Raw genomic sequence first — 26,774 nt, forward strand, 5'->3', positions numbered from 1 at the left:
GACAAGGGGCCTTTATATCCGGTCTTCGCTTAGATGCGACTCCACAATGTGTTCGGCTACGATCTTCCATCCTCTTCGCCCTGCGCTTGAGGCTGCTCTCTGCTCTTGCTTGCTTCCCTTCGATGCTGCATGCCCGCGTAAGCCTGTCTGTCAGCCCTGGTTTGAATCTACAACCTACCAAGAACGCGATCAGCGAAAACGGTAGAATCCCGAGAAAATATATATTTGAAACTTCATAGTGATCGCCTGGCCGCCGTGGCCGCTGTAACCACCTTTGTAGGTTCACCGTGCGATTCCGTTGGCGGCGCTCTTCAGTGGTGGCTGCTCGTGAGACAGAGCTGCTGAAGGACCCTGCATCGAATCTTCGGAGTGCGAATCGAGTTGAGTGGGCCGTTGAACGGTATACAGCCGCTGGACCTGAGAGATATCTTAGTGGATAAGTGATGGGAGAACGCCGCAACATCACGGAGGGTTAACGGGGTACGCAGTCAGATGAGGCCCTTATGAATGCATGAGAGGAGAGGGCTGACAGGAGTACGCCGAGCGCATCCGCAACACGGCCGGCATAGACAGTGCCGTAACGGACAGGCACAGCCCAGAGTGGTGCTTAAGGTTTGACGATAGACACATGCATACAACGGAAACTTCACGCAGCGACCTTCACTTTGAGCCCGTCAAACCCTAAAAGGTCAGCCGCTTTGCCTCGCAAGCGCCACTCACATCGTTGATAGAGGAGGTCGGCAATGGGACCTCGCTCCGTGATCAGGTCGTCGTCGTCCGAGGAGGTTTCCGTGGCGAGGAGATCAGGCTTGTTCACCTCCCCCATGAGATGGGAAACAATGCGAGCGGTGAGCGCCGGATTCTGTTTGGCCAACTGGCTGAACCCTTCGCGAATAGAGCTGACACAGCGTGCGTCACTAGCTTCCAGCTCGCCCAAATCCCAGAAGGACGTGCTGCCAGTGGCCGATGGTCGAGCGCTGGCCTCTTTATGCCTGGGCGGTCGGACAGTCCCACTTGCCTCCGCATCCTCTGTCGGGGTTGGCATTCTGACGGTTCCTGCGGCCACCCCGCCGCCGAACGACGGAATTCGCTGTGGCCCAGATGCCTGATCGATACTGGCATCCAGCGCTTCCAAGTCCAAATGGATTGGCATGCCTTTGACTGTCCCGCGAATAGTCTCGTCGAAATCCCACTCCATGCCGCCTGTTGTCCCCGCGATTGTACCGGCATGATCCGGGGCAGGGCCAGATGTCTTCAGGTTGGCCTTGCGGTAAGCTGCGTAGCGCCGTATCAGCCCTCCCAGTTCCGACGTGGAGCCCGCGGACGTGATGAACGGGTGTTGAAGCAAAGCCTTGGCAGTAGCGCGCTTGCACGTTAGCGGGAGACTCGGGGAGCAACCGTACCTTCTGGGCGTCTTTTTGCAAGCAGCATGCGATGAAGCTGGAAAAATCCGTGCTCCAGGGCGGGGTCTGCAGCCGCGGAGCGTCGGCTTTGGGGATGAGGAACAGCACCTTCATTGGGTGGTTTTCAGATAGCGGTGGTTCGCCCTTTGCCATCTCAATGGCTGTGATGCCAAGAGACCAGATGTCTGCTCTCGCGTCATAGCCCGTCTGTCTGATAACCTCTGGGGCCATCCAGAACGGTGTGCCCACGAATGTATGCCGCTGGGACTTGTGGGACGACAGTTGTGCTGCTACACCGAAGTCGGCTGCAGGCGTCAGAATCAACAGCGCAGAGAGGCTTACCCAGTTTGACGGATCCATCGTCTGCAAGCAGAACATTGGCGGCTTTGATGTCGCGATGGATTTTGCCCTCGGAGTGCAGGTATGTCAAGCCCACCAGCAGCTCTCGGCAAACAATCGCAATCTCGCTCTCGGTGAACACCCCCGGCTTCAACTTCAATGTCAGCCAATGAATTGCAAGCAAGCAACGCACCAGATCCAGACAGCTACCTCCGGCAAGATACTCCATCACAATCCACAGACGGTACCCTTTCACGAAGCTGCCAAAGTAACGAGTCACTCGGTCAGATGAGCAGGTCGATAGATGCGCGATCTCAGCCTGGATCTCGGTAATTTCGTCTTCACTTGATTCGAGATCTGCCATCAGTTACAGCGCAAGAAGCAATGCTCACCGATCATCTTGATGGCGACGACTTGCTTTGTTTCGTTGTGAACTCTGTGTCGTCAGGACACCCTCCGAGATCATCCACGTACGCCTTCCATACTGTACCAAAGCTGCCAGTACCGAGCTTCTCTAGTAGTGTATACGCTGCCGACTGATCGGACCCGGAGGAGCTTGTCGATGACGAGAGCGAGCTCATCGTGTAGATGGAGTTGTTTGGTTCCTGACAGTCGTTGTTTACACCGCTGTTGTCTACACGCCTTGCGTGTCACCGTCGCCACCCGGAATCAAATCACCGATCGACCCTGAGAACGTGCTTTCCGTAACAGTTGCGCCATCATGGCCAACCATCATGAGCGGCTTATGCACGACTTTGCGCTCTAACCATCAGCATGAAGGCCTACTTTTACAACGATATCCCGTGAGTTTGAACAGAGATGAGTCGGCTGATGCGTTTTCAGTGGCGATCAGCGCCTCGCCCACGACTCTGGGGAGGCTGTCACGGCCGACACGCTTGCGTCTCTCGGCGTTGTTTACAAGCGCATTCCCATCGACGAGGACGGCAAGTGGAAGGGTGAGATTGACACGTTTGCAAAGGAGCGCGGCTACAAGAACGTGAGTGTCCGAGACAACCGGTGCTGACTGAAAGCGCGATCAAATCACTGTGACTCCCGAGGGCCTGGGTCCCTCCTACGAGGACAAGATCCGCTCTTTCTTTGACGAGTGTGTTAGTGCCGTGGAATGCAACTGACCGGAAGGCACCTGCATGAGGACGAGGAGATCCGCTACATTCTCGGTGGCTCTGGGTTTTTCGACGTTCGCGGTGAGTCGCCTGGGACGACCAAGCTAACAGTCGCAGGCGGAGTCGACGCCCTTGACAAGCGGTGGATTCGTATCGGCCTCGTCCCGGGAGACCTCATCGTCCTCCCCCCGGGGTAAGCGCAAGCCATTGGTGCCTCGCTGACACTCAGCATCTACCACCGCTTTACTGTCGATGAGAACAATACGATCACAGCCATGCGTCTGTTCCAGGATGAGCCCAAGTGGACCCCCTACTCGCGTTCCGAGCCGGGGACTGACGATCGCGAGGCTCGGAAGGAGTACATTCAGTCGGTCCCGGCCGCCGCATAATATGTATCTATGAATGACTAAATGATGTCACGGAGACATAGTCTTTGTGGGGACCGCGAACTTTGTGCTCGACTGTGAATGTCCCATCCTCGCGAAACACGTATTGACTCTCGTATGTGTCGGGTTGGCACCAGTGGTTTGCCGACCCTCGCAACGATCTGCCGTCGCTTGCGAGCGTGATGCCGTGGAACAGTCGCAGGGGTGTTTCCGCAAAGTAGACGTTGAAGCCCGAAGCCGCACGCTCAAAGACGTATTCCTTGTGTGCACTGAATTCGTTGCCGTCGGCTAGACGAAGGCGGCCCTCCTCCCGGTACTTTAACATCCCCGACTCGAGCGCAGTGAAACTCGCGGTCCCTCGCATCTCTGCCTGTCCCTCGATCGTGCGGTACAGCTGCCAGGTACCGGCCAGTCGATCGAACACGGTCGCCGGGGTTCCCCATGGTCTCGATGCGGCGGGCGGTAGGGCCATGGGTACAGAGATTCGCGGCGGACGGCGCGGGCTCGGAGTTGTCGGGTTGGTGAGGTGGAGGTTGTGGAGTTCTGATGATCATTTCGGTGCCCAGAAAGCGCGGGAGCAATTCGATCAGGATGGTCAAGTTGATGTGCGGCCACTCGCCAGAAATTCCTGTTGCTGCCAGAGTGCGGTCTAGAGGGCATTTCTTCTCGGAGTGCACTGATTTCCAGCCCAGTGCATTGATTTCTACAAGCGGTTCACAAGCTTAGGAATGGGAGCTGGGCGAGCTGCGGGATGCGGAAGGGGGGGTCATGAACGAAATGAAATAGTGGTAGTTCGAGGAACCCGAGTGAGTGGTAGGGTGAACCACCTCAGTGTACTGTACACATTCACTACACTCGCTGATCGGGTGTGACACCACTCCTACAGCTAATTCAGGGTACTTCCGACTTACAGCTCGCTATGAGCATTGACTCTGTCAATGATAGTCTTAAGGCAATGATGGGGAAAGAAGGCATCAACCTCAACGGGGTTTAATAGACCGCCGCTCGCTTCTTTGCCTTTGATGAGCCTGGGTCCAGTTAGCGCGGCTTCTAACCCATCCTCAACCTCTGCTGAACTCACTTTTGAAGCTCGTCCGAGAACTCATCGGCCCAGCTGTTGGTACCGATGTCTTCTAAAGTTTTTTCCGTCTCGCCCTCTCCGTCGATTTGAAACACAGTCAATGTCGAGCTTCCGTCGAGAACCTGGACGAGCTCCTCCCAGATGGCTTCAGCTTCACCCAACCCCCTTCCAGCGCGCCCGAGCGCAGCCACTGCTGGTCAGTTTCTGAGGGTTTCTCGCGGGTTCGATTCCCAGGATGGCCAGCTTACCCAGAGAAAGCATGAAGTCCATTGTGATGACTTCTGGAGACTTGCCAACGGGGCGTGGGTCGACGACGCGCTCGTTGATGCGAAGCCAGGGGAGGTATGACAGACGAACTACGCGCCACCCTTCCTCCTCTGTCAGATCCCTCTTCTTGCATTCGGCTGCGAACAGCTTCTGAGCAAGATCGACATCGTGTTTGTACCAAGCGTGCAATGCTCTGTTGTGGGCGCAAGGAGCTGTGCAGTTGAAGGGGGGCTGCCCCTTGCCCTGTTCCCAATCCGTGCAGCGGAAACGGGCGGAGAAGAAGACATGGACCATGCGCAGGGGTCCTGGCGCCTCGTTGTCAAGTACGTGCTTTCGCTCGCAGATCGGTTGGTCGATGAGGTTGGCCAGAGTTGCGAGCGGCCCAGCCTCTGATTGAACGTGCGTCTGGTCACAAAGACCAAGAGTTGTTAACAGGGCGAGGCGCGCGAGCCTCGAGGCAGCGCTGATTTCTTCGTCAGGAGCGTTTGCCCAACCTTGCTGCGCACGGATGGCATCAAGCTGGGCTGTGCGGGTGGTGAGCGGCTCGCCGTAGATCAGAGCTAGAATTGCGTCGTCTGTGGTCTCTCGGCCGAGAGTCGAGCAGAGGAACGATTTGACACTTCCCACCTTTTCGGCAACCACTGGCCACAGCAGAGGGAGGGTGTCGGGGATGTCATCGAGGCCGTTGGCGCGAGGGGTTTCGAGTTCATCTGAAATCGTCTGCACGAGCTGATCGTTAACTGGGCTGGGGTTACCCTTCAGAATACGAGCGACTCGAGTCGCGTCGCCGAGGATATGCCTAGCGAAAAAGTTGAGCGACGTGTCCGCCTGCGAGTGCACAATGCTGGTGAAGGTGTCGACGGAAAGCGAAGTCAGACCGAGCAGGAGACGCAAGCTCTCCTCCTCCGCACCTGTCGCGGACTGACCTAGCGATGCAGCCGACGCAGTTGCCGAAGAGCCGGGAGCGTTCATGCTGGATGTACTCTTACGGCGGAGAATGAAGTTGAAGATGATGCGAAAAGGAGTTGATGCATGCTGCGGGGTTGCCCTGTGTATATGGGTGCAGCGGACACCACCAAGCGCTCGAAGGAGTTGATGCCGTCCTGCACCATGACGCTCATAGTTCCAGCTCGTGAGCTCTGCGCTCTGCGCCCTATCACTTGTCTCCTAGCGACGGGGTTAAGTGCCCCTCGCTTTCCAAGTCACGATGCTAGTCACCCCCCTGCGCCGTCCCCCCTCTTGTCTCGTATGCAACACAAATGCAGGGGGACAATAGCTCGAACCTAGACGGAGTGCATGAACTGGTACAGAGACTGGCGTTGGAAGATGCTTGTGAGTCAGCGCCGCCCTACCTGGGAACAGCTGCAGTGACCATTGTGGGCGCACTCCCTGCCTCGCCGACGTCGTCGTGCGAAGACCACCGCAGGGAATGCCAGAATCACAGGGCAAGAGAGCCAGACAGAGCCACGTTGTTTGACGCCCAGTGACAAATGCAACCGAGGTAAGGGCATGTACGGATAACGAACGATCGATGTGCGTGCCCATCGGACGTGTGGCATTCGCACTGTTGTGCGAAATGGGAGCCAGCGTACGAGACGATACGGGATGCCACAAGAATGCCATTGTAGCTCACAACAGGCAATCGCTCTTTACTTTACTTTGTTATGGGCATCTGAAAGTTTCCCTTTCACCTGAGAACCACGCACGCCGTCTACGCTGCGATTTTCAGCAGGTTGCCATCAGCAGATGTGGGTATATCATCAATTGGAATTCGTTTGACTCTAGATTCTGGTTTCCACGGCGGGATCTGGCGTCCAAGCGCCGGTGGTGCCCCGGGCGAATGGGCAGTTAGCTTTCGGCGAGTCTGGTGTGTCGAAAGTGCTCTCGCTCATAAGGTCATCGCGTCTCGCCCGATTCTTCTAGTCTACAACGATGACTCCCCTGCCATCGGAACATGTGTGTGTATGGCGCGACGGTGACAGAATGAAGGATTGTTCCGATTGGCGATCACTTTCGTCCTGAACGAGCCCGTAGACCCTGGCTATCCGCTCCGACAACGCGACGGATGGGTATACACCTCACGGCCGCCTCCCCAGCTGGCAGTTGTCTCAGCCGGAAAGTGTCAGTGTCGATGTCAGTCAAATTGCGAAGGTTTTCGCCACAATAAACCGTGCAGCTAAACACACATCCATAATACACTTCTAATCCGATCACAACCGGGTTTTTACTTGTTTTAGAGCTTCGACTTCTTCGCGAATTGGTCCTCGGTGACTCCCTTGCCCATAGCTACTCCGTTAGCGGTCTGTTCTGTTGTTTGTTGCAAGAAAAGGAAGAGAAGAGATGAAGAAGAGTAAGAGGACTCGTCGTGAAGAAGATTCCTCACTGGAACGTCATATCGGAGAAGGCCGACACTAGCAGGGCTAAGCACGTGGCCTGTGCCCCGGATCTAACGTGGGATGGGAGACGACGGCAGGGGCTAGCCGCATGACAGAAAACTTACCGGCAGTGGAAGAGATACCTCCGGTGACAGTAGAGAGCTGAGCTGGAGAGAGTTAGCAATACGAAGCAAGGCAGACACGTCAAGATGCTGAGACTCAAGCTTGGAGACTTCAGGGCAGAACGGTGGAGGTCAGGGTCCAAGGTGGAGGTTTGATTCCGCGGTGGAGGTGGCACTTGGGCAAAAGTGGCAGTTACACCCCAACCACTCCCCACGGGATTCTCACACCTTTTTCGACCGTTCTCGCCCATTTCTGCACCAAACTTGATGATTCAAACACCATTCGACGCAGAAAAACACCCACCATCAATAAGTTCGGCTCCGGACCACTTCTGATGAGTCAGAACGTCGCATCCCTCGTCGGCCTCGGGGCCCTGGATAAGTTCAACGTATGCTTTCATGCCATCCTTCGCGAAGGCTTTCGCAAACTTGTCAGAGATGTAGGCGTTCGAGTGGAGACCAGCGAGGGTGATGAACTGGAAGAGGCTGACTGTCAGCGGCCATTCTCGACTATTTCCACGGTATTTCGCGACCAATTCGCGATCAAAAACTTACAAACCAAGCTTGCCAAGCTCCCAAACAAACTCTTTCATCTCCTTGGGGCCGAGACCGGCGGCGGACCAGTTGAAAGAGGGCGAAAGGTTGTAGGCGAGCCACTGGCCGGGGACCTTGGCGTGGACGCCGTCGGCGAACTCCTTGGCCTGAGCGTAGATGGGGGACTTGGTCTCCATCCAGATGAGGTCGGCGTGGGGGGCGAAGGCGATGGCACGGTTGATGGCGCACTGGGTGCCGCCCTGGTAGCGGAAGTAGCCCTGCTTGTCAGATATATTCGCAAAAATTGCCAAAGTGCCACACTGTGGTGGTGGTGGTGGAGGTGGCGTCAGGGACAGCCACGTGGCATCGGCTCCACCCCTAGCGCCTAAATTGACTTACCTCACGGGTGCGGGGGGCGGACCAGTCCCAGAAGGGGGCGGACTTGAGGCCGTGCTTCTTGGCGAGGGCAAGAGTGTCGGCGTTGGAGAGGGGGTTGGAGGCAGCCTCCTTGGCGAACTTGTCACCGTTGCCACCCTGCTTGGTGATGGCGGCGGCAAGGACAGCGGGGTAGAGCTGGAGGTTGGCGGCCTTGACCCAGTCGTCCTCAATCTTCTGGAGCTCGGCACCGTTCTTGCCGGCAGCCTCGGCCTCCATCATGAGGTCGACGAGGGGGCGGAGGTCGGGGTTGGTGGAGCCAAGGATGAAGGCGTGGTCGCGAGGGTCAATGTTGGTGGTGATGAGGGTGGCGGCCTCCGAGTCAGTACGGGCGACGACGAGGTTGGTGGTGCCCATGATGTCGCACTGGTAACGGATGGCGACGAGACGGTTGATGTGCTCGGAGATGGGGACAAGGACCTTGCCGGCCATGTGACCACACTTCTTGGTACCAGGAGCCTGGTCCTCGATGTGGATACCGGCGGCACCGGCCTCGACCATCATCTTGGTGAGCTTCATGACGGCGGTAAGACCGCCGTGGCCGGTGTCACCGTCGGCAACAATGGGGCGGAGGTAGTCGATCTTGGGGCCGGGGTTCTCGCCCTTGGCGATGGCAGTGGCGCGGGTGTAGTTCTGCTTGCGGTCGTGGAAGAGCTGAGCAGTGAAGAGCTGGGCGACCTTGTTGGGGACAGTGTTGGAGGGGTAGTCGGCAAGATCGGGTCCAGGCTCAAGCGAGCTGGAAGCAGTAGACGAGCACTGCCATCCGGAAACGTAGACGGTCTCAAGGTACTTGGCCATCTGGGTAATCTGGACGGGGTCGAGACTGCGAGCGTTAGCAAAAAGAGGATTTGTGGCGGTTTAGTGACTTACGCGCCGTAGGTGAAGGTGCAGCCGCCGCCCTCGCCACGCTCCTTGGCCTCGAGGATCTTCCAGAGCTTCTTGGCCATGGCGTCCGAAGGGTACTGAATGGGGAGCGAGCCACGCTTGGTGATGACGTCGGCGGCCGAGTAGGGGCGGGCAGTGCGCTTGAAGCGGGGTTGCTAAGATACTGTCAGAACCATGTCTAACGGAAGCATGGCCACAAGGCCACTCACGTTCTTGAACTCGTCAAAGGCGCGAACCTGCTCCTGGAGAGCCTTGACCTCGGCAGACGACATGATGGACGGTGTGATGGGGGTGGTCGTGAGAGTGGGGAGAGGGGTTGTGGTGGTGGTTTCCTACTGTGCTAGCAATACGGGTTGCAAACGCGAGATTCTCAGAGTTGCTAATGTGCGACAACGAGAGAACGGATTTCAAGCTGAGGAGAAGAGGGGGCTCTGCATCAAGAATACGGGGGGCTTTTAAATGCTGGAGACTTGTGGATCGATGATCCACCGAAATCTCCCAGTCACACGGAGTCGTCCAGGGACGCGCGTATCTCTTTAGGCGTAATGGCAGATGGAGTCAAAGTAGGTCCGGCTACAATGACTCGTTTTCATCCGAGCGCTGGCTGCAGCCGCATAAGCAGGCCTGCCGCCCAGTGGCACCGTGGCACCGTGGGCGTTAGCCGGCAACGCACCCCTTGATTAGCCTCCGCTTAAGTGCCAGTCGGCCGGATTTACTCGGATAAGCACCCGACTGTCGGGCAAATTGCAAGTCGCAATGTATGCCATGAACTCGCCCGTCCTCAGGCCGGCACTCGCTGTCCACCGTAGACGCATGCAAGCCATCCAGTACCGCCCGGCGACCCGGTGCTCGCCGCTGGATGCATATACACAGGGATGCACTTGCAAGCCCGTATCATGTCGGCGTTGCTCGACCGAAGCGAACTGCTTACTGTGCCTGTATTCACTACTTCTGCCTGCCGCTGCCGCACTTGCCAGACGTGCCGCCCGACCGATCTTTATGCCGTGCCTCCCGCGCCTGCCGTTTGCCGTTCGTTGCTCCCCTCGGTACTCGGTCCAACTTGGTCGCAATGTGACGCAAGGTTTAGCCCGGGGTTTCCCCTTGGGTACCCACCGCTGCGTGTGTGTCGTATGATCTGGGCGTACCGCCCCTCCGGACTGCAGGGGGAACTGCACTCTTTCGTCCGCTACGGTGTTGTCAGCAGCTCGAGTCGGCCCCGCTGCTTGCAGCCAGCACGCGTCATTGTGAATTCCCGCCACCAATGCCACAGGTCCGCTCTACCAGCCCTGGCCCGACGCAGGCCATGTTCCGGGAGTGCGCATGCGGCCGTTAGCTGCTGACCGATTGCAGCTCCATCGAGTTGAGACCTGGCGCCTGGCCCTTTCAGGCGCCCCGTTTATGGCCCCACAGTGCCCCACGACGCATGCCGCTGCCGTTCCTCCCACTGCAGCCATGCAGCCAATGCAAAAATCCCATGCTCCACCTCGCCCCTCTCTCATGTCAGCAATGCACCATGCGATGCTTCTTATCTGCATATCATGGAAGGGCACTGTACTGAGGAGGTCCGGTTCACCTAGTGATTTGTGCTCAGATAGTTTTTTCGACTGGAGCCTGCCTGCGCCGCCGGGTCGCTTGATCCCTGCGTATCTCGGCAATGGCCGCATTGCTCGCTTGTCCCAAGCCGAATGAGATGTCGCTCGCACTTCGGCTTTTTTTGCTGTTCCTACCCTGGCAGACTGCGACTCATAGACATGCAGCCATATGCGACTGTGATGCAGCGCTGCAGCTGTCCAGCCGCCATACCTTTGCCTTGTAACGAGCCAGGAGTCACATGAGCTGGGAGACCATTGCTAACCGAAGTCTCAAGAGATCGCAAGCGGCATTGGCCCCGTGTGCCCGTGTACGCAGGTGGTCATGTGTCATCCACCGCCGCCGGCATTTCATTGTAAGCGTGTCCTCCTGGCGCACTTCTTCCGCCGCCCGCGGAGTCTTCCTGACTCTGAGTATCCGGTATTTATCCATGCCGCCCCGGATACATACCAAGGGGCGAGGGCGGCATGTCGCCCACAATGGGAGCCCTGTGGACCACTGTGCTGGACACCGTATTCGTGCATCCGATGACATTTCCGGAGAGGCCGCAACCCGCAAGCAACGACCCGCGTGGGACCGATGCATCGGCTCACGCCGGCGTAACCGATACACCGATCGAATTCCCTTGTCCAAACGAGATCGCCCACGTCATGCACTGCGACTCGACGCCACCCCACGTGGTCCTTATGTTCCTACAACAGAGGGTCACAACTGACCCGGGCAGATCACGTGACTCGTAAACAAATGAGCAAATGTTGGACTGGTAGTTGAGCGTCTGTGTGCAGACAGGGTTGACGACCGTAAACTCCACCCCGCGGTCCCGACAGTGCCTAAAGATGTCGGCCCCATCCGAACCTCAAGTCGAAGCCTGCAAGAGGCGGCTTGAAGAGGAGATGGACGAGCGCTCGCCGAAACGCGTCAAGGACGGGGATTCTCCAGACCCTCCTCAGTTTCTGACGAGCTTCCCAAGTGATGCTGTTCCGGCCGTCTCCCGCTTGGGCTTGAAGCCGACGCTTCCCGTGATGCCTCCTTCACTCGATATCATTACCGATGGCAAGACTGACCTGTCACACAGGAGAGGGTTCATTGGAGAGCGCGAGGTCGGGATCATCGGTTACGCTGGGGACTCTGACTTCACTGGCGTCAATGGAGTGATCAAGCAACGGTTAGTTGGCGCTCTAGAACGGGCTGACATGCAGCTTCACAGATTTTCTTGTCAACGAGATCTCTCTATCTGGACAGGTCCTTCATCTCCACGACATCGGTATTCCCCCGGACGTTGAACAACCGGATCCAGACGTCATGGCCTCATCCTCCAACGACAGCAAGTCTTTATCAACGTCTGGGGCGGACACTGAAGTCCCGAAGAAGGAGGAGGACAGAGGCGCGGCGGGTGAAGACGCTGTCGTAGCTTCCCTTCCCGCCGATCTGAACTTCGAAGAACATGCGGATTGGACGACGTCGACAACTATTGGCCTTCGTCCGCATTTCTCGGACGAGACCATCGTTGCTCTCCGCCGTCTGTTTGACGAGGGTCGCAACCCCCAACCTCGCCAAGACTCGGGCTGGGGATCCCGGGAGAAGCAGCGCACCGAACAGATGAACGAAGAGGAGCAGGCTATGAATGTCGGGTCTGGTCCTCAACCTTCCCAGGGTAGAGGGCGTGGAAACGGGCGGGGTGGAGCACCTAACAGCAACCCATATAAAGCCAAGGACGCGAGGGAGGTCGTTACGCAGGTGAGGGATACTCTGAATCAAACTAACCTAAGCCTATAGCAGACAAGTCGGCACGAGGAGCAGCCCACCAAGCGGTCCGCGAGTTGTTGAAAGGAAACTTTGAAAGCACAGCTCGGGACATTGGCGGCAAGGGCCAGTGTCTTGTCCTGAAATGGGCTGCGAGCCGCTCGGGAGGCCGTGACCGCAAGCGTACGTTCAATGCCAAGGTCGCGCGCGTTGACGTTAGCCCGCAAAACCCGCCTGCCGCAATATATCCACTTCACGCTCCACAAGACAAACCGTGAGACGCAGGACTGCTTGGGTCACATCAGTCGGATGTTGAAGGTACATTCGCGTGATCTTGCAGTATGCGGCACCAAGGATAAACGTGCCATTACTGTCCAGCGCGTCTCTCTGAAACGCGGATCCTTGACCACGCAGCAAGTATGGCGAGCGGTCAACGGAGTAAGATCTGGCCGGAGAACTGAGGATGGGGCCGTCGCAGAACGCGGCGAGCGTGGTACTCGAATCGGGGATATGGAATATTCTACTCATCCTCTGGAACTCGGTTCTCTCAAGGGCAACCAGTTTGTGATCACTCTGCGGTGAGGTCTCTGCGTTTTCTGTTTCTGACTGCAGTAACGTGCAAGCTGCGGTCGAAGACATCGACAAAGCCATGAAGTCTATCCGCGATAAAGGTTTCATCAACTTTTACGGAATGCAACGCTTCGGCACCTCGACTGTCCCAACCCATGTCACCGGGCTTTTGCTACTGCAGGGCAAGTGGGGAGAAGCGATCGACTCCATCCTCTCGTTGCGAGAAGGAGAGCACCCTGATTGTACCAGAGGGCGCCTGGCTTGGCTGGAGGATGGCGACTTCAGCAGGGCTCTGGAACTCATGCCCCGTCGATCGGTCGCTGAGCGGTCAATTTGGGAGCATTGGCGCAAGGGAAACCGTCTCGAGGACAAAGTGGGGGCACTGGGAAACGTGAGTACGGCGCCGTCCCGCCCTCTGACGGCCAGATTCCGAGGAACCTACGGACGATGTATGTGCACGCCTACCAGAGTTACATCTGGAACCTCATGGCCGCGGAGCGGATGAAGCTCTCGAACGATCAACCTCTCGAGGGCGATCTTGTGTACGAACACGACGCGGGCGACGACGACGCCGACAACAAGGAGACTTCATCGCGTGATGTCAAGCGTTTGACCTCGGCAGACTTGGGTCAGTATACACTCGCGGACGTCATCCTCCCACTGCCAGGTTGGAACATCGAGTATCCAGGCGGTCGCATTGGTCAGCTCTACAAAGACGCTCTCCTCGCCGACGGTTTGGATCCTCTGCGGCTGCGGCGCGACCAAAGGGAGTACTCATTGCCTGGGTCGTACCGACGCCTGATTCGCAAGCCCACCGATGTCTCTTGGGAACACATTCGTTATACAGACCCCACCCTGCCGCTGGCGCAAGCCGACGAGGACAGAATCCTTAATCTGAACCCCCCAGCGGCAGATGACCCGAATGGCAAATTCCGCGCCCTGAAGATTACCTGGTCTTTGGGCACAGCATCTTACGCTACCATGGCCTTGCGTGAGCTCACGCGCGAAGAAACTGCCATCTGGCATCAGATCGGTCTGACGATGAATAACGAGGACCAGGCCCATGCAGGAGACGGAGGCAAGAGCGAGCATCCCAGGTGATTGGTACTGCTACATTAGTTAAATGCATTTTCGGGAGCAAATTTCAGGAACTGACGCGTAACAACGCGTCAGGGCGCGTCACGGCTGAGAGAGAAATCAACAAGCCTCAAAGCTCGAGTTGCTCTCTCCGCCATCCTCGCAATCTTTCACTGCAGCTGCTCAACGATACCGGCACACCGTCATGACTGATACGAGACGGCCGCTTGGTCTGACCCATGACAACCCTTCAGTATGCGGATCCTCCGATGCCGAGTGTTGTTCGCCGCCCAAACTCTTCCCAATATTCCTCAACCAGACGACGGCGGCAGGGGATCATAAGCGGCCAGTAAAACAGCGCAGGATCAAGTCGACAGGGTGTGACAACAGTGGCAGAGTCTCCACAAAAGCATGTGATGAAGTCTGGCCTCGAGATGCGGATCGGCACTCCAACAATCGCCTGTCGACGTACTTTGCGCCGTCAACGCCACTAAGGGTGGGAGCTGGCAGCTGTGGGAAACCAACAAAGGCTGAAGCCGCCTTGAACGTCTCGTTGCCGCCAACCTGGAGACGCCCGCGAAAACGGCTAGGGACCGGCCTACGGGGTTACACTGCGAGAGGTATGTCTTGAGCTGGGCAAGCCTGACGACAGACCCGTTCCTGGAGACCTTGGTGACCCGCCTTTACCCCGACCCCCGCTTACCCCCATCGACTTTGCATCTTCCCTCGTTAAGTAGCCCAACTGGTCAAGACAGAGATTTTGATCCTGCACTGGTCGTCGCCTTCAACAGGAGTGCTAAGCTTCTGACAGCAAGCGACGCCTCGCGCTCTGGAAACAAGCGTCTTCTGGCTATTGGGGGGGAAGAGGGAGCCATCAAGATCATTGATGTGGACGCCCTGGAGCCGCACGACTCGAAATGGTGGTCCGCTCACCAGAACGGAATATTCGATATCTCGTGGTGTGATGATGATCGGCACCTTGTGAGTGAAACCACTGGGACAGCTTCTGACGATAGCTTTCAGCATCTGCTGATCAGTCATTGCGCTTGCATGATGTTTCTGGAGCAGGTCCGAGGCTTTTGGCCTCCCTTCACGGGCACACCTCAACCATCAAGTCTACGGCTCTTCTGCACGAGTCTTCTTCAAATGTTATCGTTTCTGGTGGTCGGGATGGCAACATCAATGTGTATGATCTGCGCTGTCGGGGCTACACGTCAACCCGCGAAGAGAATGGCCCATCTCTCCGCCGCTCGTCCCGCACAAGATCCACCACGCAGATAAGTTCGACGGGCCAGTCATCAATCGATCCAGTTTTGACACTGCGTCAACCGCATAACGCGACAGTTGGCAAACGGACGACAGCTGACTCGGTTAGTTGGCAAACCCCACCTGTAGCTAATGCACAGCGATCGGTCGCTCGGACTATCACGAGTCTCGTTGCACTCCGTGCCCAGCCCGGAATACTTGCTTCCGGAGGGTCCTACGATGGGTGGGTACCACTGCACATTGCTGGCTTGTTCTAATGGAGTCTCAGCATCGTCAAGCTGTGGGATATCAGGTGCCCCGAACCCACCACTGCTCTACGCTTCAAGTCCGCGCCGTACGGCTCTCTCCCGGATCCCACCGTCGCGGGGGGCAACCCCTCCCGTCGCCCTCGATCAGTGAACGCTCTTTGCGAGCAGCCATCTACCGGCGACCTTTTCGTGTTATGCGGAGACTCAAAAGTGCACGTCTTGCGGCCATCTTGGGCCAAGGCAACCTCGAGCGATCGCTCTGAAGCCATCTTGCCCCAGAAGTTTGTGCATCCGATGTTAGTGACTCGTTCTTTCTATATAAGAATGGCGCTGTCACCGGACGGACGACGCCTAGCCTGTGGCTCATCAACGGGAGGCGTCATGATGTGGGATGTTGACCGTTACCCGCAGAACGGCGAGCAGACTGAAGCCACCCGTTTAGAGATCCCTCACACCACCCCGGAGGCGCCTGAGGTGATTGCCTTAGATTGGGGAAAGGACATGATTGCAGCTTCGTCTGACGACTGCGCCACTCGAATTTGGCAGTCTAATCCAGTTGTTTCCAGCCAGCTCATGCTCAAGGGCCAGGTCAGGGAAGAGTGGAGCGGGGTTGACGGTTCGGGCCAGACCGTCGAGGATTAGGCAAATCCAGGAGTTCAAGCGCTACGTAGATGTTACTGTCGCGTTTCGTTATTGTATGTATGAAAGGTTTTGTGTGCATGACATGGATGTGTAGGCAGCTGGAACGCGGTAAGGCAACGCCTGAAGGCCGACTGCTGGGAGGCACTAAATTGGTGATCGCTTACCACTCGTTGGTCCCTGATCTCAGACTGGCACCAGTCTCATATCCTATCCTCCAGGGCCGTTCCTCGGATCTGGGTCTACAGGTCCAGGCCTCTTCGTTTACGTCTCTCCATCCACCATCGAGACATCTCACAAACAGCACCAGATCCCATGTTCGCTTGAGCCTCCCGCATTCCACTTAGTCCACTTCTTTCGTTGTCTCTTTATCGTGCCAACCCCCCATCTCTGCATCCTTCCACCATTCTGGACATCTTTCACCATCATGTCATCGCTGGCCCTTCCGACAGCGGCGAAGAAACCCGCGAGCCTGGCGTTGCCCGGATCAACACCACAGCCTGCAACGCAGTCCGCCATGCCAGCCACCCAACAGCGACCAATTGCCAGTGCGGGTAACACCAGCCGATTGGCGGCGGATCATTCGAGGGGGTCTGCTTCGCCGTCTCCGGAGCCTGAGGACGACGCCGACGGAGAGGGTGATGATGATGATGAGGAACACAAGAAGCCAAAAAGCTCCAAGAAGAAGAAGTCGACTGCTTCGGCCGCACTGGGCGTAGATGGGGCAGGCAGGCAGGAGTATCGGTATACGAACGAGATTTCGCAGATGGTAAGTGGAAAGGGAGGTGGGTGATTATTGACGAGTAGATGTTCGTCTTTGGAGAAGTGCAGGATCCCTTGCCTGAGACTGTGCGCTTGGTGGAAGACATTGTGCGAGGACAGATCATTGAGATCGTAACTCGGGCAAGGCTGCTCACCCATTTGCGCTCTTCGCGATACCTTTCCGCCGAGGACCTCATCTTCCTCATCCGCGATGATCGAGGAAAGGTTAACCGATTGCGAACATACCTGTCGTGGAAGGATGTCCGCAAGAAAGCCAAGGAAGATGACGAAGGTGGCGACGTGGATGTCGACGAGGCAGGTGAGCGCGAAAGTCCTGATCATTCTGCTGACGAGGTAGAGAAGAACGCTATCAAGGGCCGGAAGCCCATCGTGAAGCTGTCGTGGGAGCTGTTGACACCTTTCTCCGAATTCCTGCGCGCTCTGCCAACTCAACAGAATCGGGCCGAGGAAGACGAAGACGAAGATGAGGACGAACTTCAGGCTCACGAAGACATCATGCAGCGACTCCGGGTGAGTGCTCTAGTCGGATGACGGGTCTGATGGAATTCCAGGATGCCGACGAGATCACGAAGAAAATGACCAAGGACGAATATGTCCATTACTCTGACTGCCGTCAGGCGTCATTTACTTATCGCAAAGGTGAGCATCGACGTAGCAACAGCGCTGACCACTAGCGCGTCGTTTCCGCGAATTCATCAATTTCAGCGCCTACCTCGACGTTCGGCCAAACGATGATATCGTCGACATCCTGGGATTCTTGGCGTTCGAGATGGTGAGGTCCCTTTGTGTCACAGCTCTTGAAGTGCGCGAACAGATGGAAAAGAGCACTACCGCCTCTTCTCGCACTTCTGCATTGAAGCGCAAGGGAGGCGCCAGTCAAGCGTCACCTGCGAAGCGAGCGAAGGTTGACCTCGCGCCGTCCCCGACCGAGACTGGCTCCCCTGCACCAGGTGCCGACACTTCACGCCGATGCGTGGCTCCTCGCTCTTTATTCGCTGCACCACCAAGTGCACGGCAACCCCTTCTTCCCAGCCATGTACTCGAAGCATTTGCTCAGATCCAACGCAAGCAGACCTCAAACCGTGTTGGAGGGATGAGGAACTGGCGCGGAGGGCTGACCCGCGGACGTGTTGCTTTGGTGTAAAATGTTTGTACCAATGTTGTATCCACATGCATCGTCTTCTGTCTGTACAATCGTCACTTCACTAATCAATCGTCCTCCATATCCTCGACGAGAGCCTCTTCCGCGGCCTTCTCGGCTTCGGCCAAAAGATCCGCGGGAACCGCGAGATGCTTGCCACCAGTCTCTGGGCAGATCCAAGTCATCTCGAGCTCGAAATCCTTGTCCTTGTTATCATCATGAACCAGATAAATGCTGTGGTCAGCGTCTGCACGCCTGTTGTGTCTACTCACATTCGGGCCACCTCGCGGACAGCATCACGACAAGTGATGGGTTCGCCACCATCAGCCTCGCGCTGAACAATCTTCTCCAATTCAGTCTTGGCAAGTGCCCTTCCCTTTCCGATAGCACATGCGCGGTATCCATAGTAGACACCCGAAGGCTCGATGCAGAAAAGCTTGGAACCAGTCTTGTCTACTCCAGCAACCAGCGTCGAAACACCAAAGGGCCTGACGGAACCGTAGCAGGTGTAAGCCTGACAGTAACCCGCAAGGCGATCGGAGAGGATCTACTGTAAGCATACACCTCTAGGAAATAAACTTACTTGAACGGTCGCAGGTGCATTGTAGGTGTCGCGGAAGTTGTAGGCTTCGTCGCGAAGGCGGCTGCAAAGATGCTTGCCGTCGGCGAGGAGACCAGCGGTAGCAGCACCGACATGCTCGTCTACAGACTGTATCCGTCTATTCGCGCCCTTCACAAGGAGCTTGGAGTGAAGAAGGCGCTCGACTCCCAGAACGATGCCATCGGCACAACGGATCCCTACGGCCACCCTGCGCGTTAGACTCGCTTGAGGTCTTGTCGGAGGATGAGGAACTTACCCGGAGGCTTCGACAGCCTTGTTAGCGTATTCAACCTGGAACAAGCGGCCGTCGGGGGAGTAGGTCGCTACCGAAAGGTCATATCCTGTTCCGATGGAAGACATGGTGACCAGTGATGAAGAAGAGTTGGACGACGCGACGTAGAAGCAACAGTGCAACGGGTGACTGATGGTCATCGATGACACATGTGGAGGAACGCGCGGCCACCACGCCACGTGGTTGCCACAAGAGGTACAGAGAAATCACCGCTTCAGTCCGGAATCAGCTGTTGACAGCTTGCCTAGTTCGATCGATGACAGTGTATCCCATCCATGTACTACTTACGACACAAGTGACGAACCCAACACATTATGCGCATGAATGAAAACACAATCATTTGCGGCGACAAGGTCATTTTGGTGCCGTATAGGTCGGTTAAGCGATGAGGTCACCTTTCTAATCTGACCAGGCCCGAACACGTAGATGTATGGTTTCCGGGCGGCGATATTGCTGTCGTGCTGACGCGTAGCGGTACCACGCGTGGATGAAGTCACCCGAGCTCCTAGAGTCAACAGCGTCGGAGCCCTTGACCATCGAAGAAGAGCGAGAGATGCAGAGTGCGTTAGCTGGGAATAACAATGCCTCCTGCCCCTTGGACTTGTCCGATTTGGCTGACGTGACAGTGAAGTGGCAGGAAGATGACGACAGTCAGTGAAACGACTGTAGAAGTACTGATGTTTGCTAGAATTGACCTTCATCCTCCTGGCACGGACTCCGTTACTGGGACCAGATACTGATCGTGTCATAGTCCCCGACGCGATTGCATCCTGTCCCATGATAGGAGATGTCAACCTCTTTTTGCCGGACGGCACAGCCGGAGATGTCGAATGCGAGATCATGCTAGCTGGTAAGTGCTCCGATCCCGGGCATGCGCGGCTGACGGACAAAGAGCCATCTTTCCGAGGCAAAGGTTACGCTAGGGAGGCTCTCTCCCTCTTGTCAGTTTCATCAGTGGTGTCCGCGCTCATCCAGCAGTCTTACCTACGTCGTCAATAGCCCTCTGGGAATTGGACCCTCCCAATTCATTGCCCGGATTGGGGCAGAAAACGCTGCATCTCTCCGCCTGTTCGACAGCCTGGGCTTCGGACAGGTCAAACTGGTGGAGGTATGGAACGAAATTGAGCTTCGATGGGGCTGGAATAACCACTCATCTGCTAAAGCACAGCAGTGGGCTCCCAGCGCGCTGGAGGGACGCATCGGCGTGTATGCCTGATCGATCATTGAACATGGTGTAGCCTATGTTTATAGTGAAGCAGCGCGGTCGCAACTGCAGGAGCAGAAAGTCCGGTTCTGCTTCAACGCTAATGACGTTACGCGCGGCCGCTGAAAGTCGCGCGCAATTCTCTAGATGCAAGTCCGATGTAGTCATTCATCAGTGATAGTAGTCAGCATTGATCGGTTAGCCGCCCAACCCTCGCCGTCTAGCATATTTGTCTTGTCATGACTCTACTGAGTTTATCTCAATTGTCGTGCACCAGGCCAAGGTTGACGATGACGCCGGTCGCACCTTTCTCCGCAGCCTTGCGCGCATCCGTTCCCTCACGGGCAGCGTTCTACACAAAGGTCTTCTTGATCTCCTGTGCCCGCTCGATCTTTGAAGGTCAGCGCCTTCATGACGGCGAACGAATGGCCCATCTGCAGCAACTCACCTCCTTCGTTTTGTGCAGGCACTCCATGTAGTCCTCCTTCTGAGCAATGCACTGGGAAGGCTCATCGGCACCAGCATAGCACTGCGAAGTCAGCGCTGTACTAACTGTATCACCCACCTTGCTGAACTCCTGCCAGAACATGAAGCAGCGAGTACGACCTGTGAACATGATTAGACCCCGCGGCAATGCCCGTCATCTGCCCTCCTTCCGTGCTCACCTCCCGAGTAACCGTATCCAGACTGTGAACATCAGCTCCGTCCTTCGGAGACGACGTTCTGTACGGCCAACTCACCATTGTCTATAACTCTTTAAGGCTTTAGTAGTCGGAGGACTTGCGCCTGATCATCATAAGCACTGTCGAGGACGAGGTCCGGCGGTCCGCAAGGTTGATAACGCTGCGCGCTAAAGCCAAGTCATTAAGGTTGCTTTTACGTAATAAGATCGCCAACCAGTTACAAGCCCAACAATGACTTGCAATGGCCTCAGACACCTCCTTATCTGCCGACCGCCATGCATGCACAAGGCCCGATTCTCGCCATCGACGTCCAGTACTCCGACGATGATACTGGATACGCTGCTGGCGTCCTCTTTGAATCCATTGATTCATCCAATCCCGCTCAGTCGATCGTTCACATCCATCCTAATGTCTCGCCATACGAAGCAGGCGCTTTCTTCAAGCGCGAGCTGCCTCCCATCCTGGCCCTCCTGGACAAGGTGAAAGCTTACCCGGCCATCATTATTGTGGATGGTTTCGTAGACCTTGATAGTCCTGACCGACCTGGATTGGGCAGGCATCTGTACGATTGCCTGGACGGCAAGACCATCGTCATAGGTGTAGCGAAGAACCCGTTCAGAAGGTTCGACGGTGACAAGAAGGCGCTCCCCGACAGTCCGCATGTCGGCATTGTCCATCGAGGATGCAGCACTCGCCCTTTGTTCGTTACAGCGGCCGGGATAGCCGTGTCGGACGCCATTCGGATTGTTAAAGACATGGATGGCAGTCACCGGCTCCCGACTATGTTGAAGTTGGTGGACCAACGGGCGCGACTCGCTTGTTCCGAAGGGAGCGGTCTGTCATGATCGGCTACGGACGATATTCAACAACGCGCTGCTCATACCAGGCGGGCTTAGACCATGGATGAATCGCTTAGAAGAGCCTCTTCAATTTAGTGAGCCAGCATGATGTACCAAGCAAGCGAAACCAAGCGAGTGCGACGTGGCCACCCTGCGATTTATTGTGATCGCCCTGATGTCACTGATCACCGGGTTCTAATCGGACACATCCGGCGGCTGGTACCTGACAACACGAGACGCATCTCTTGGCATCGCTCACCCGAGCCTCTTGTTGATTTTGCTCTCCATCTCACTTCAGAACAACGTCACTCTCCCCACCATGGGCAAGGACTCGATACACGACCGCTACAAAGAAGATCGGGAGTCCGGTGCCGACGTGAAGAGTTTCTTCAAAGCCCTTGTTTCCGGGTCCACCGCCTCAGGTATGGGCCACCGTGTGTATAATTCTGCCGATCGAGGCTCTGGACAGATGGGCCAACATATTCGTGACGAGAGCGGAGCTCAAGTCGAATCAGGCAGACTTTACGTGAGCAAATAACCATTGCCAAGGGGCCATGCCGGCGCGTGCTTCAGAGGAGAAGCTTACGGAGGGCAGTACCAGGCGAAACCCGCCCCGCCGACGGCACCCACGGCCACCTCCCCCACTGATGTGCAGCGTTACCTGGGTCCCAATCAAGAGTTCAACCCTGATTACGCTGCGGCAGTTCTCAGCAACTTCGTGCGGGCGAGTTTGGAGACCGGTGTCGATGGCGTAGAAGTTGCAGCGCAGTTGGATGACTTGGAGCGCAGGGTGAGCCACCATTGAGTGTGCGCAAGAGTCGCTGATGGAAAGCTTCCGCAGTACGGTCAGGTTGGCGTCTTCAAGTATATCCGTGATACGTATAGGCTCGGTGCCCCTCCGTCGTATCGCTAACGGCCAACCTCCTCGGTCCTGGCTCGGACGGGTACACGGCGATGGGTCAGCGGATAACGATGCATGCCTCAGAGATGCTGAACCCGCGCCGCAGCTTCAGCACCCCTGTACACTAGCTGTTTGGAACCGCTTCTTTTGATCGGGAAGTAGAGGAGTGCATATTATCTACAGCCGACCATTGTTTTGTGTCATCCAAACATTCGTGTTACTTCTTTACATTCAACTTGCCCACATTCTCTTCCAACTGCGTTACAACCCCAAGCCTGTTACACTCGCGCAGTAACCTTCTTCATTATCGAGATTAAGGAGAGTATCGGAAGGCCAGGTTCTCCTTGTCTGTGAGATCATGTCCCCCGGGCGGCGGCGCGGCATCGATCTGGCTACGGATCTTGTTTTGGCGAACGTAGTAGAGATACAGAGCTACCAACAGGATGATGGTCAGGATATTGCAGACAATGAGGGTGATCAGAGCCGGCGCATAGCCTGGGGCGTCCTTGTCTCTGAATGTCTGCGGACCCACGAGGTTGCCAACACAATCTGAGCGTCAGGTGAGCCCGGAGAACGGATGAGAGAACGGTGTTACTCACTCATGACGAAAAACATGGCCGCAACAGTCGTCTTCTTGGTGCGGCCTGTGACATTTGTCGAGATAAGGGACATGCAGACAGTCTGCCCCATAGCGTAGACCAGAGTGAGATAAAAGCCGGCAAGGCGAGCCCGCACCAAGCTCCTTGGAAGCTGCCAGACGAGAATGCCTCCCACCATTGAGACGATATGAGCCGGGATTGCAGCAAGAGTTCTGCAGTTCAACTTGGAGCCGACGAAGAGAGTGATAATCGTCGCCACAGCCACCCAGCAGTTCAGCATGGACAGCAGGATGCCATCCTGGACTTGCACGCCAATGCTAAGCACCATGATCGCGTAGAAGTTTGTAATGCCTCCGTTCGGAATTCCGTTCAACGCCGCGATGAGTGTGATGATCCAGACGGCCGGGTCCCTGAACGCCTCGCGAACCTGGTACCATTTGTGGTCCTTGATGTGAAGGGCTTGCATGGTTTCGGCAGTGCGCATGCGAGCGACTTCTCGCTCTTGAGGGGTCAGGAACCGCGCTACCTGCGGGGAGTCGGGGACAATGAAGAAAAATATGACTCCCAGCAGAATGGTGATGGCGCCGAGAATGATGAACAGAGCTCGCCATGGAGCGATGAGCAACGTATGGTTCATGAAACTCATGAACAAGCCGTAGGCGATGAGGGCTCCCAGGATGCCGCCCCAGGTAACGAACGAGGCCCAAATGCCCGTGCGAACCCCCTGTTCCTTCTTGCGATACCACTGGGCAGTGAACAGAATCAGAGCTGGCGAGAGGGATGACTCAAAGACACCCAAGAAGCTGCGTCCGTCAGTCGTGCTCCTCAGTCGCCGCCTGCAGAAGTCTACGCACAAACGACAAGCCATCAAGCCGCTCCAATTGTTGCAAGCAGCTGTGACAGCAACGATCGCTCCCCAGACGACGATGTTGACGCCGGTCATCTTCGCCAAAGGCAGGCGCTGCTGAAGCCAGCACATAGGGTATTGTCCGATAAGGTATCCGAGCGCTGTGGTCAGTCACCGCACAACGTCGCTGCACGTACAGAAGATTGTGCCCAACCACGCATAGTCGTCACCTTTCATTTTGGTGTCGCCCAAGATGCCCTATTTGTGAGTTCGCGTTTGATATCTTGACGGCCAGTCTCAGACTTACCATGACGGACGTGTAAGTTAAGGTCGTCTTGTCGAGCTACACGTCAGCATGTCGGAAGGAGACCTCATTAACCCACAAACTGGAGCGCCACAACAGCGCAAAAAACCTCATTGTCAGCTTCCTTGTGATCGACGAACAAACTCACAGGCATGAGGTTGCGATCAATCTTCTTGAGGACTGCCTTGTTCTCTTCCGGGGTGATGTCGGGATGGTCCACCAGGACACGCTCCTTGTCGGAGGACGTATCGGCGACCTCGATCATCTCGTCTGTAGGCTTCTCCGACAGTGGGGGGGTGTTTGAGCCGCGTGACGCCATTGTGATGTGCTGGTGAGAGCCGAGCTCGTCGTCGACCTTGACAGTGAGCACTGCAGTGTTGACGATGGAGGGATCTTCCCAAGAGCGTATGTGTGGAGTCACTTATATGACCAGGAGAGAAGCAGGGGTCCGCATCAGGTGAGCTGCATTATACGCCACCATCCATCGTTAGCGTCTCTGGCCGTGGGGACCAGGGTGTCTGAACCCAATATACCCGGGAAGACGACTCTTGCAATCCCTTTCAATGTTCTTCATTCAAGCAATCACCCTGTACCCCGGGTGAGTGGGCAGGGTATTGTGGGCTCGTTGTGATCCTCGGCCCTCATGGGCCCCACAGGTCCACAGGGTCTTCAACGCCATGCTTATCTCCCTGGACCAGTCTGGCGCGACTACGCCTTGCGCCGCAAGAGTGGACTCGCGCAGGCTACCTTGAATTGAGAGTGAAATCAATTCGCTGCCGGTACACTGGAGTCTTCTGCAGATGGAAGGTTCGGAGATCGCCTTTAGCCCCGCGCTGGAGGACATACCTGCCCGTGCTTCCCCTTGCATCCGGCCATATCCGATACATTGCCACAAGCTGCCCTCATTACGAAGAGCAGTCACCGTGACACTGTTGCCCTCGTCCAGTCTCGAAATGTGCCTGCCGTTCAGCAGCCCAGGCTCGCACAAAGCCACCGAAGTCACAAGACCTTGTTTGAAGACAAACGGGCCGAGCCCACGTCGGGCCCATTCATCATCATTCCGGTGTGCCTCAGCCCACATCGTTGACCAATTCCCCAGCATGCCAAGATCTTCAGGTATCCGGTCGTGCCTGACCAGGACAGTTCCGCGGCCTGGACAGCAATCCGCGGATCCTGTGTGTTCAGGCCACGGGAGAAGACATCGTTTCGAACAGTTCTTAATGCTCTCCTGTCCGCCGGAGGTGCCAGCCATTAGAACACCGTTGACTGATAACAGGTCTATCGTCTGCGATCTCTCCGCCTGGATCCTGTCGGGGAGTGGTTTTCCGAGAAGCTTCCTTCGCTGGTCAGGTGAGTCAATGTGAAATGTTATCTTTCACAGTCTTGATGATGCTGGTGCCCGAGGAGCTCTGATCCATGGCCCTTAAGATCCACTGATCCACCGGCTGAATTGACGACGGTGTATGGCAGAGATTCTTCAACGGGCAATTACTCTGCTGACATGGCCATCAGTCCACAGACTTCGTTCCCAGCAACGCTGCCGGTCTATTTGTTGAATGCCAGAGTGTCACAGAACCGACGTCGCCTCATGAAGAGGGGCGACAATTCCACTTCACGGTCGCGCGTCCGCCCTCTAATATCCAGTAGATAGTTGGGATTGATTGAGCATCAGCGCACACGAGTAAGGACACTGTACGATTGTGTCGATGTTCGGGAGACCACACGAACCATTCCACGCGTCGTTGGGACTGATCCGGATCCACAGACAGTGGGGAGATCACGGCTCTGGGCAGTGCCTGAGACCGCTGCATTTGTAGATGGGCACGGAGGACGAGAGGACGAGAGGACTAACCGTGAGAGACCCGCAGGAACCCGCCCATGTCACACCTGACAGAGAGATCGGATGAATAAGTTGATGAGAGACCACGTGACAGGGATGTGACTGGAGATGGGCCACGTGGCTCTGGGTACGATTCACCAAATAGTCAGAGAATGAACACCATTAGTCAGAGACTGAACCACCATACGGTACCAAGACAAATTCTACGTGCAGGCAAGCGATTGGGAGGGGATCGAGATTTTTAACAGGGGACTGAGGGGACCGAGCGACCGTGGGAAACATTGGATCTGCAAGAGGGCAGCTCCGACGCCTATTTTGAGGAGGGGACCGAGATTTTGAGGAGGGGACCGAGTGACCGTGGGAAACATTGGATCTGCGAGACAGCAGCTCCGACCTCTATTTTGAGGAGGGGACCGAGATTTTGGGGAGGGGACCGAGCGACCGTGGGAAACATTGGATCTGCGAGACAGCAGCTCCGACCTCTATTTTGAGGAGGGGACCGAGATTTTGGGGAGGGGACCGAGCGACCGTGGGAAACATTGGATCTGCGAGACAGCAGCTCCGACCTCTATTTTGAGGAGGGGACCGAGATTTTGGGGAGGGGACCGAGCGACCGTGGGAAACATTGGATCTGCGAGACAGCAGCTCCGACCTCT

The 26,774-nt window shown here is 56.3% G+C and overlaps 12 protein-coding genes across 12 annotated transcripts; 5 read left to right on the forward strand and 7 right to left on the reverse strand.

Annotated features, from left to right (window-relative positions):
* Window positions 1-646: 646 nt before the first annotated feature.
* On the reverse strand, window positions 647-2,323 carry A1Q1_01927 (cdc42p activated signal transducing ser/thr kinase of the PAK family, Cla4p; the record flags this gene model as incomplete). The annotated part of the gene is made up of 6 exons (XM_014324935.1): window positions 647-681; window positions 721-1,366; window positions 1,404-1,690; window positions 1,746-1,890; window positions 1,936-2,086; window positions 2,217-2,323. The coding sequence occupies 6 exons, from the start codon at window positions 2,321-2,323 to the stop codon at window positions 647-649; spliced, it is 1,371 nt and encodes a 456-aa protein (XP_014180410.1).
* A 193-nt stretch (window positions 2,324-2,516) lies between these two features.
* Window positions 2,517-3,063, forward strand: A1Q1_01928 (uncharacterized protein; the record flags this gene model as incomplete). Its single annotated transcript, XM_014324936.1, has 3 exons — window positions 2,517-2,545; window positions 2,586-2,739; window positions 2,857-3,063. 3 exons carry the CDS (start codon window positions 2,517-2,519, stop codon window positions 3,061-3,063), a joined length of 390 nt encoding a protein of 129 aa, XP_014180411.1.
* Window positions 3,064-3,262: 199 nt separating this feature from the next.
* On the reverse strand, window positions 3,263-3,724 carry A1Q1_01929 (uncharacterized protein; the record flags this gene model as incomplete). Its single annotated transcript, XM_014324937.1, has 1 exon — window positions 3,263-3,724. One exon carries the CDS (start codon window positions 3,722-3,724, stop codon window positions 3,263-3,265), a length of 462 nt encoding a protein of 153 aa, XP_014180412.1.
* A 250-nt stretch (window positions 3,725-3,974) lies between these two features.
* Window positions 3,975-5,572, reverse strand: A1Q1_01930 (uncharacterized protein; the record flags this gene model as incomplete). The annotated part of the gene is made up of 4 exons (XM_014324938.1): window positions 3,975-4,101; window positions 4,164-4,280; window positions 4,334-4,523; window positions 4,582-5,572. 4 exons carry the CDS (start codon window positions 5,570-5,572, stop codon window positions 3,975-3,977), a joined length of 1,425 nt encoding a protein of 474 aa, XP_014180413.1.
* A 1,261-nt stretch (window positions 5,573-6,833) lies between these two features.
* A1Q1_01931 (isocitrate lyase) lies at window positions 6,834-9,223 on the reverse strand (the record flags this gene model as incomplete). Its single annotated transcript, XM_014324939.1, has 8 exons — window positions 6,834-7,033; window positions 7,101-7,142; window positions 7,195-7,350; window positions 7,402-7,607; window positions 7,653-7,951; window positions 8,031-8,889; window positions 8,937-9,106; window positions 9,161-9,223. The coding sequence occupies 8 exons, from the start codon at window positions 9,221-9,223 to the stop codon at window positions 6,834-6,836; spliced, it is 1,995 nt and encodes a 664-aa protein (XP_014180414.1).
* Window positions 9,224-11,377: 2,154 nt separating this feature from the next.
* On the forward strand, window positions 11,378-16,087 carry A1Q1_01932 (pseudouridine synthase; the record flags this gene model as incomplete). Its single annotated transcript, XM_014324940.1, has 10 exons — window positions 11,378-11,706; window positions 11,749-11,783; window positions 11,839-12,278; window positions 12,326-12,467; window positions 12,625-12,844; window positions 12,897-13,245; window positions 13,323-13,951; window positions 14,468-14,912; window positions 14,969-15,420; window positions 15,466-16,087. The coding sequence occupies 10 exons, from the start codon at window positions 11,378-11,380 to the stop codon at window positions 16,085-16,087; spliced, it is 3,663 nt and encodes a 1,220-aa protein (XP_014180415.1).
* A 424-nt stretch (window positions 16,088-16,511) lies between these two features.
* Window positions 16,512-18,011, forward strand: A1Q1_01933 (transcription factor TFIID subunit; the record flags this gene model as incomplete). The annotated part of the gene is made up of 4 exons (XM_014324941.1): window positions 16,512-16,853; window positions 16,916-17,377; window positions 17,419-17,479; window positions 17,542-18,011. The coding sequence occupies 4 exons, from the start codon at window positions 16,512-16,514 to the stop codon at window positions 18,009-18,011; spliced, it is 1,335 nt and encodes a 444-aa protein (XP_014180416.1).
* A 65-nt stretch (window positions 18,012-18,076) lies between these two features.
* A1Q1_01934 (proteasome subunit alpha type 3) lies at window positions 18,077-18,969 on the reverse strand (the record flags this gene model as incomplete). Its single annotated transcript, XM_014324942.1, has 4 exons — window positions 18,077-18,242; window positions 18,281-18,522; window positions 18,592-18,817; window positions 18,866-18,969. The coding sequence occupies 4 exons, from the start codon at window positions 18,967-18,969 to the stop codon at window positions 18,077-18,079; spliced, it is 738 nt and encodes a 245-aa protein (XP_014180417.1).
* A 419-nt stretch (window positions 18,970-19,388) lies between these two features.
* A1Q1_01935 (uncharacterized protein) lies at window positions 19,389-20,117 on the forward strand (the record flags this gene model as incomplete). The annotated part of the gene is made up of 5 exons (XM_014324943.1): window positions 19,389-19,461; window positions 19,528-19,551; window positions 19,653-19,751; window positions 19,794-19,842; window positions 19,901-20,117. The coding sequence occupies 5 exons, from the start codon at window positions 19,389-19,391 to the stop codon at window positions 20,115-20,117; spliced, it is 462 nt and encodes a 153-aa protein (XP_014180418.1).
* A 340-nt stretch (window positions 20,118-20,457) lies between these two features.
* Window positions 20,458-20,848, reverse strand: A1Q1_01936 (uncharacterized protein; the record flags this gene model as incomplete). The annotated part of the gene is made up of 4 exons (XM_014324944.1): window positions 20,458-20,496; window positions 20,554-20,711; window positions 20,771-20,792; window positions 20,846-20,848. The coding sequence occupies 4 exons, from the start codon at window positions 20,846-20,848 to the stop codon at window positions 20,458-20,460; spliced, it is 222 nt and encodes a 73-aa protein (XP_014180419.1).
* Window positions 20,849-21,063: 215 nt separating this feature from the next.
* A1Q1_01937 (deoxyinosine 3'endonuclease) lies at window positions 21,064-22,540 on the forward strand (the record flags this gene model as incomplete). The annotated part of the gene is made up of 4 exons (XM_014324945.1): window positions 21,064-21,459; window positions 21,926-22,153; window positions 22,223-22,417; window positions 22,469-22,540. The coding sequence occupies 4 exons, from the start codon at window positions 21,064-21,066 to the stop codon at window positions 22,538-22,540; spliced, it is 891 nt and encodes a 296-aa protein (XP_014180420.1).
* Window positions 22,541-22,841: 301 nt separating this feature from the next.
* A1Q1_01938 (uncharacterized protein) lies at window positions 22,842-24,597 on the reverse strand (the record flags this gene model as incomplete). The annotated part of the gene is made up of 6 exons (XM_014324946.1): window positions 22,842-23,077; window positions 23,128-23,930; window positions 23,982-24,135; window positions 24,205-24,232; window positions 24,282-24,317; window positions 24,427-24,597. The coding sequence occupies 6 exons, from the start codon at window positions 24,595-24,597 to the stop codon at window positions 22,842-22,844; spliced, it is 1,428 nt and encodes a 475-aa protein (XP_014180421.1).
* Between the last annotated feature and the right edge of the window lie 2,177 nt (window positions 24,598-26,774).

Source organism: Trichosporon asahii (genome assembly GCF_000293215.1).
Source record: "Trichosporon asahii var. asahii CBS 2479 unplaced genomic scaffold scaffold00050, whole genome shotgun sequence".
In the NCBI taxonomy this organism is placed as follows: Eukaryota; Fungi; Basidiomycota; class Tremellomycetes; order Trichosporonales; family Trichosporonaceae; genus Trichosporon; species Trichosporon asahii.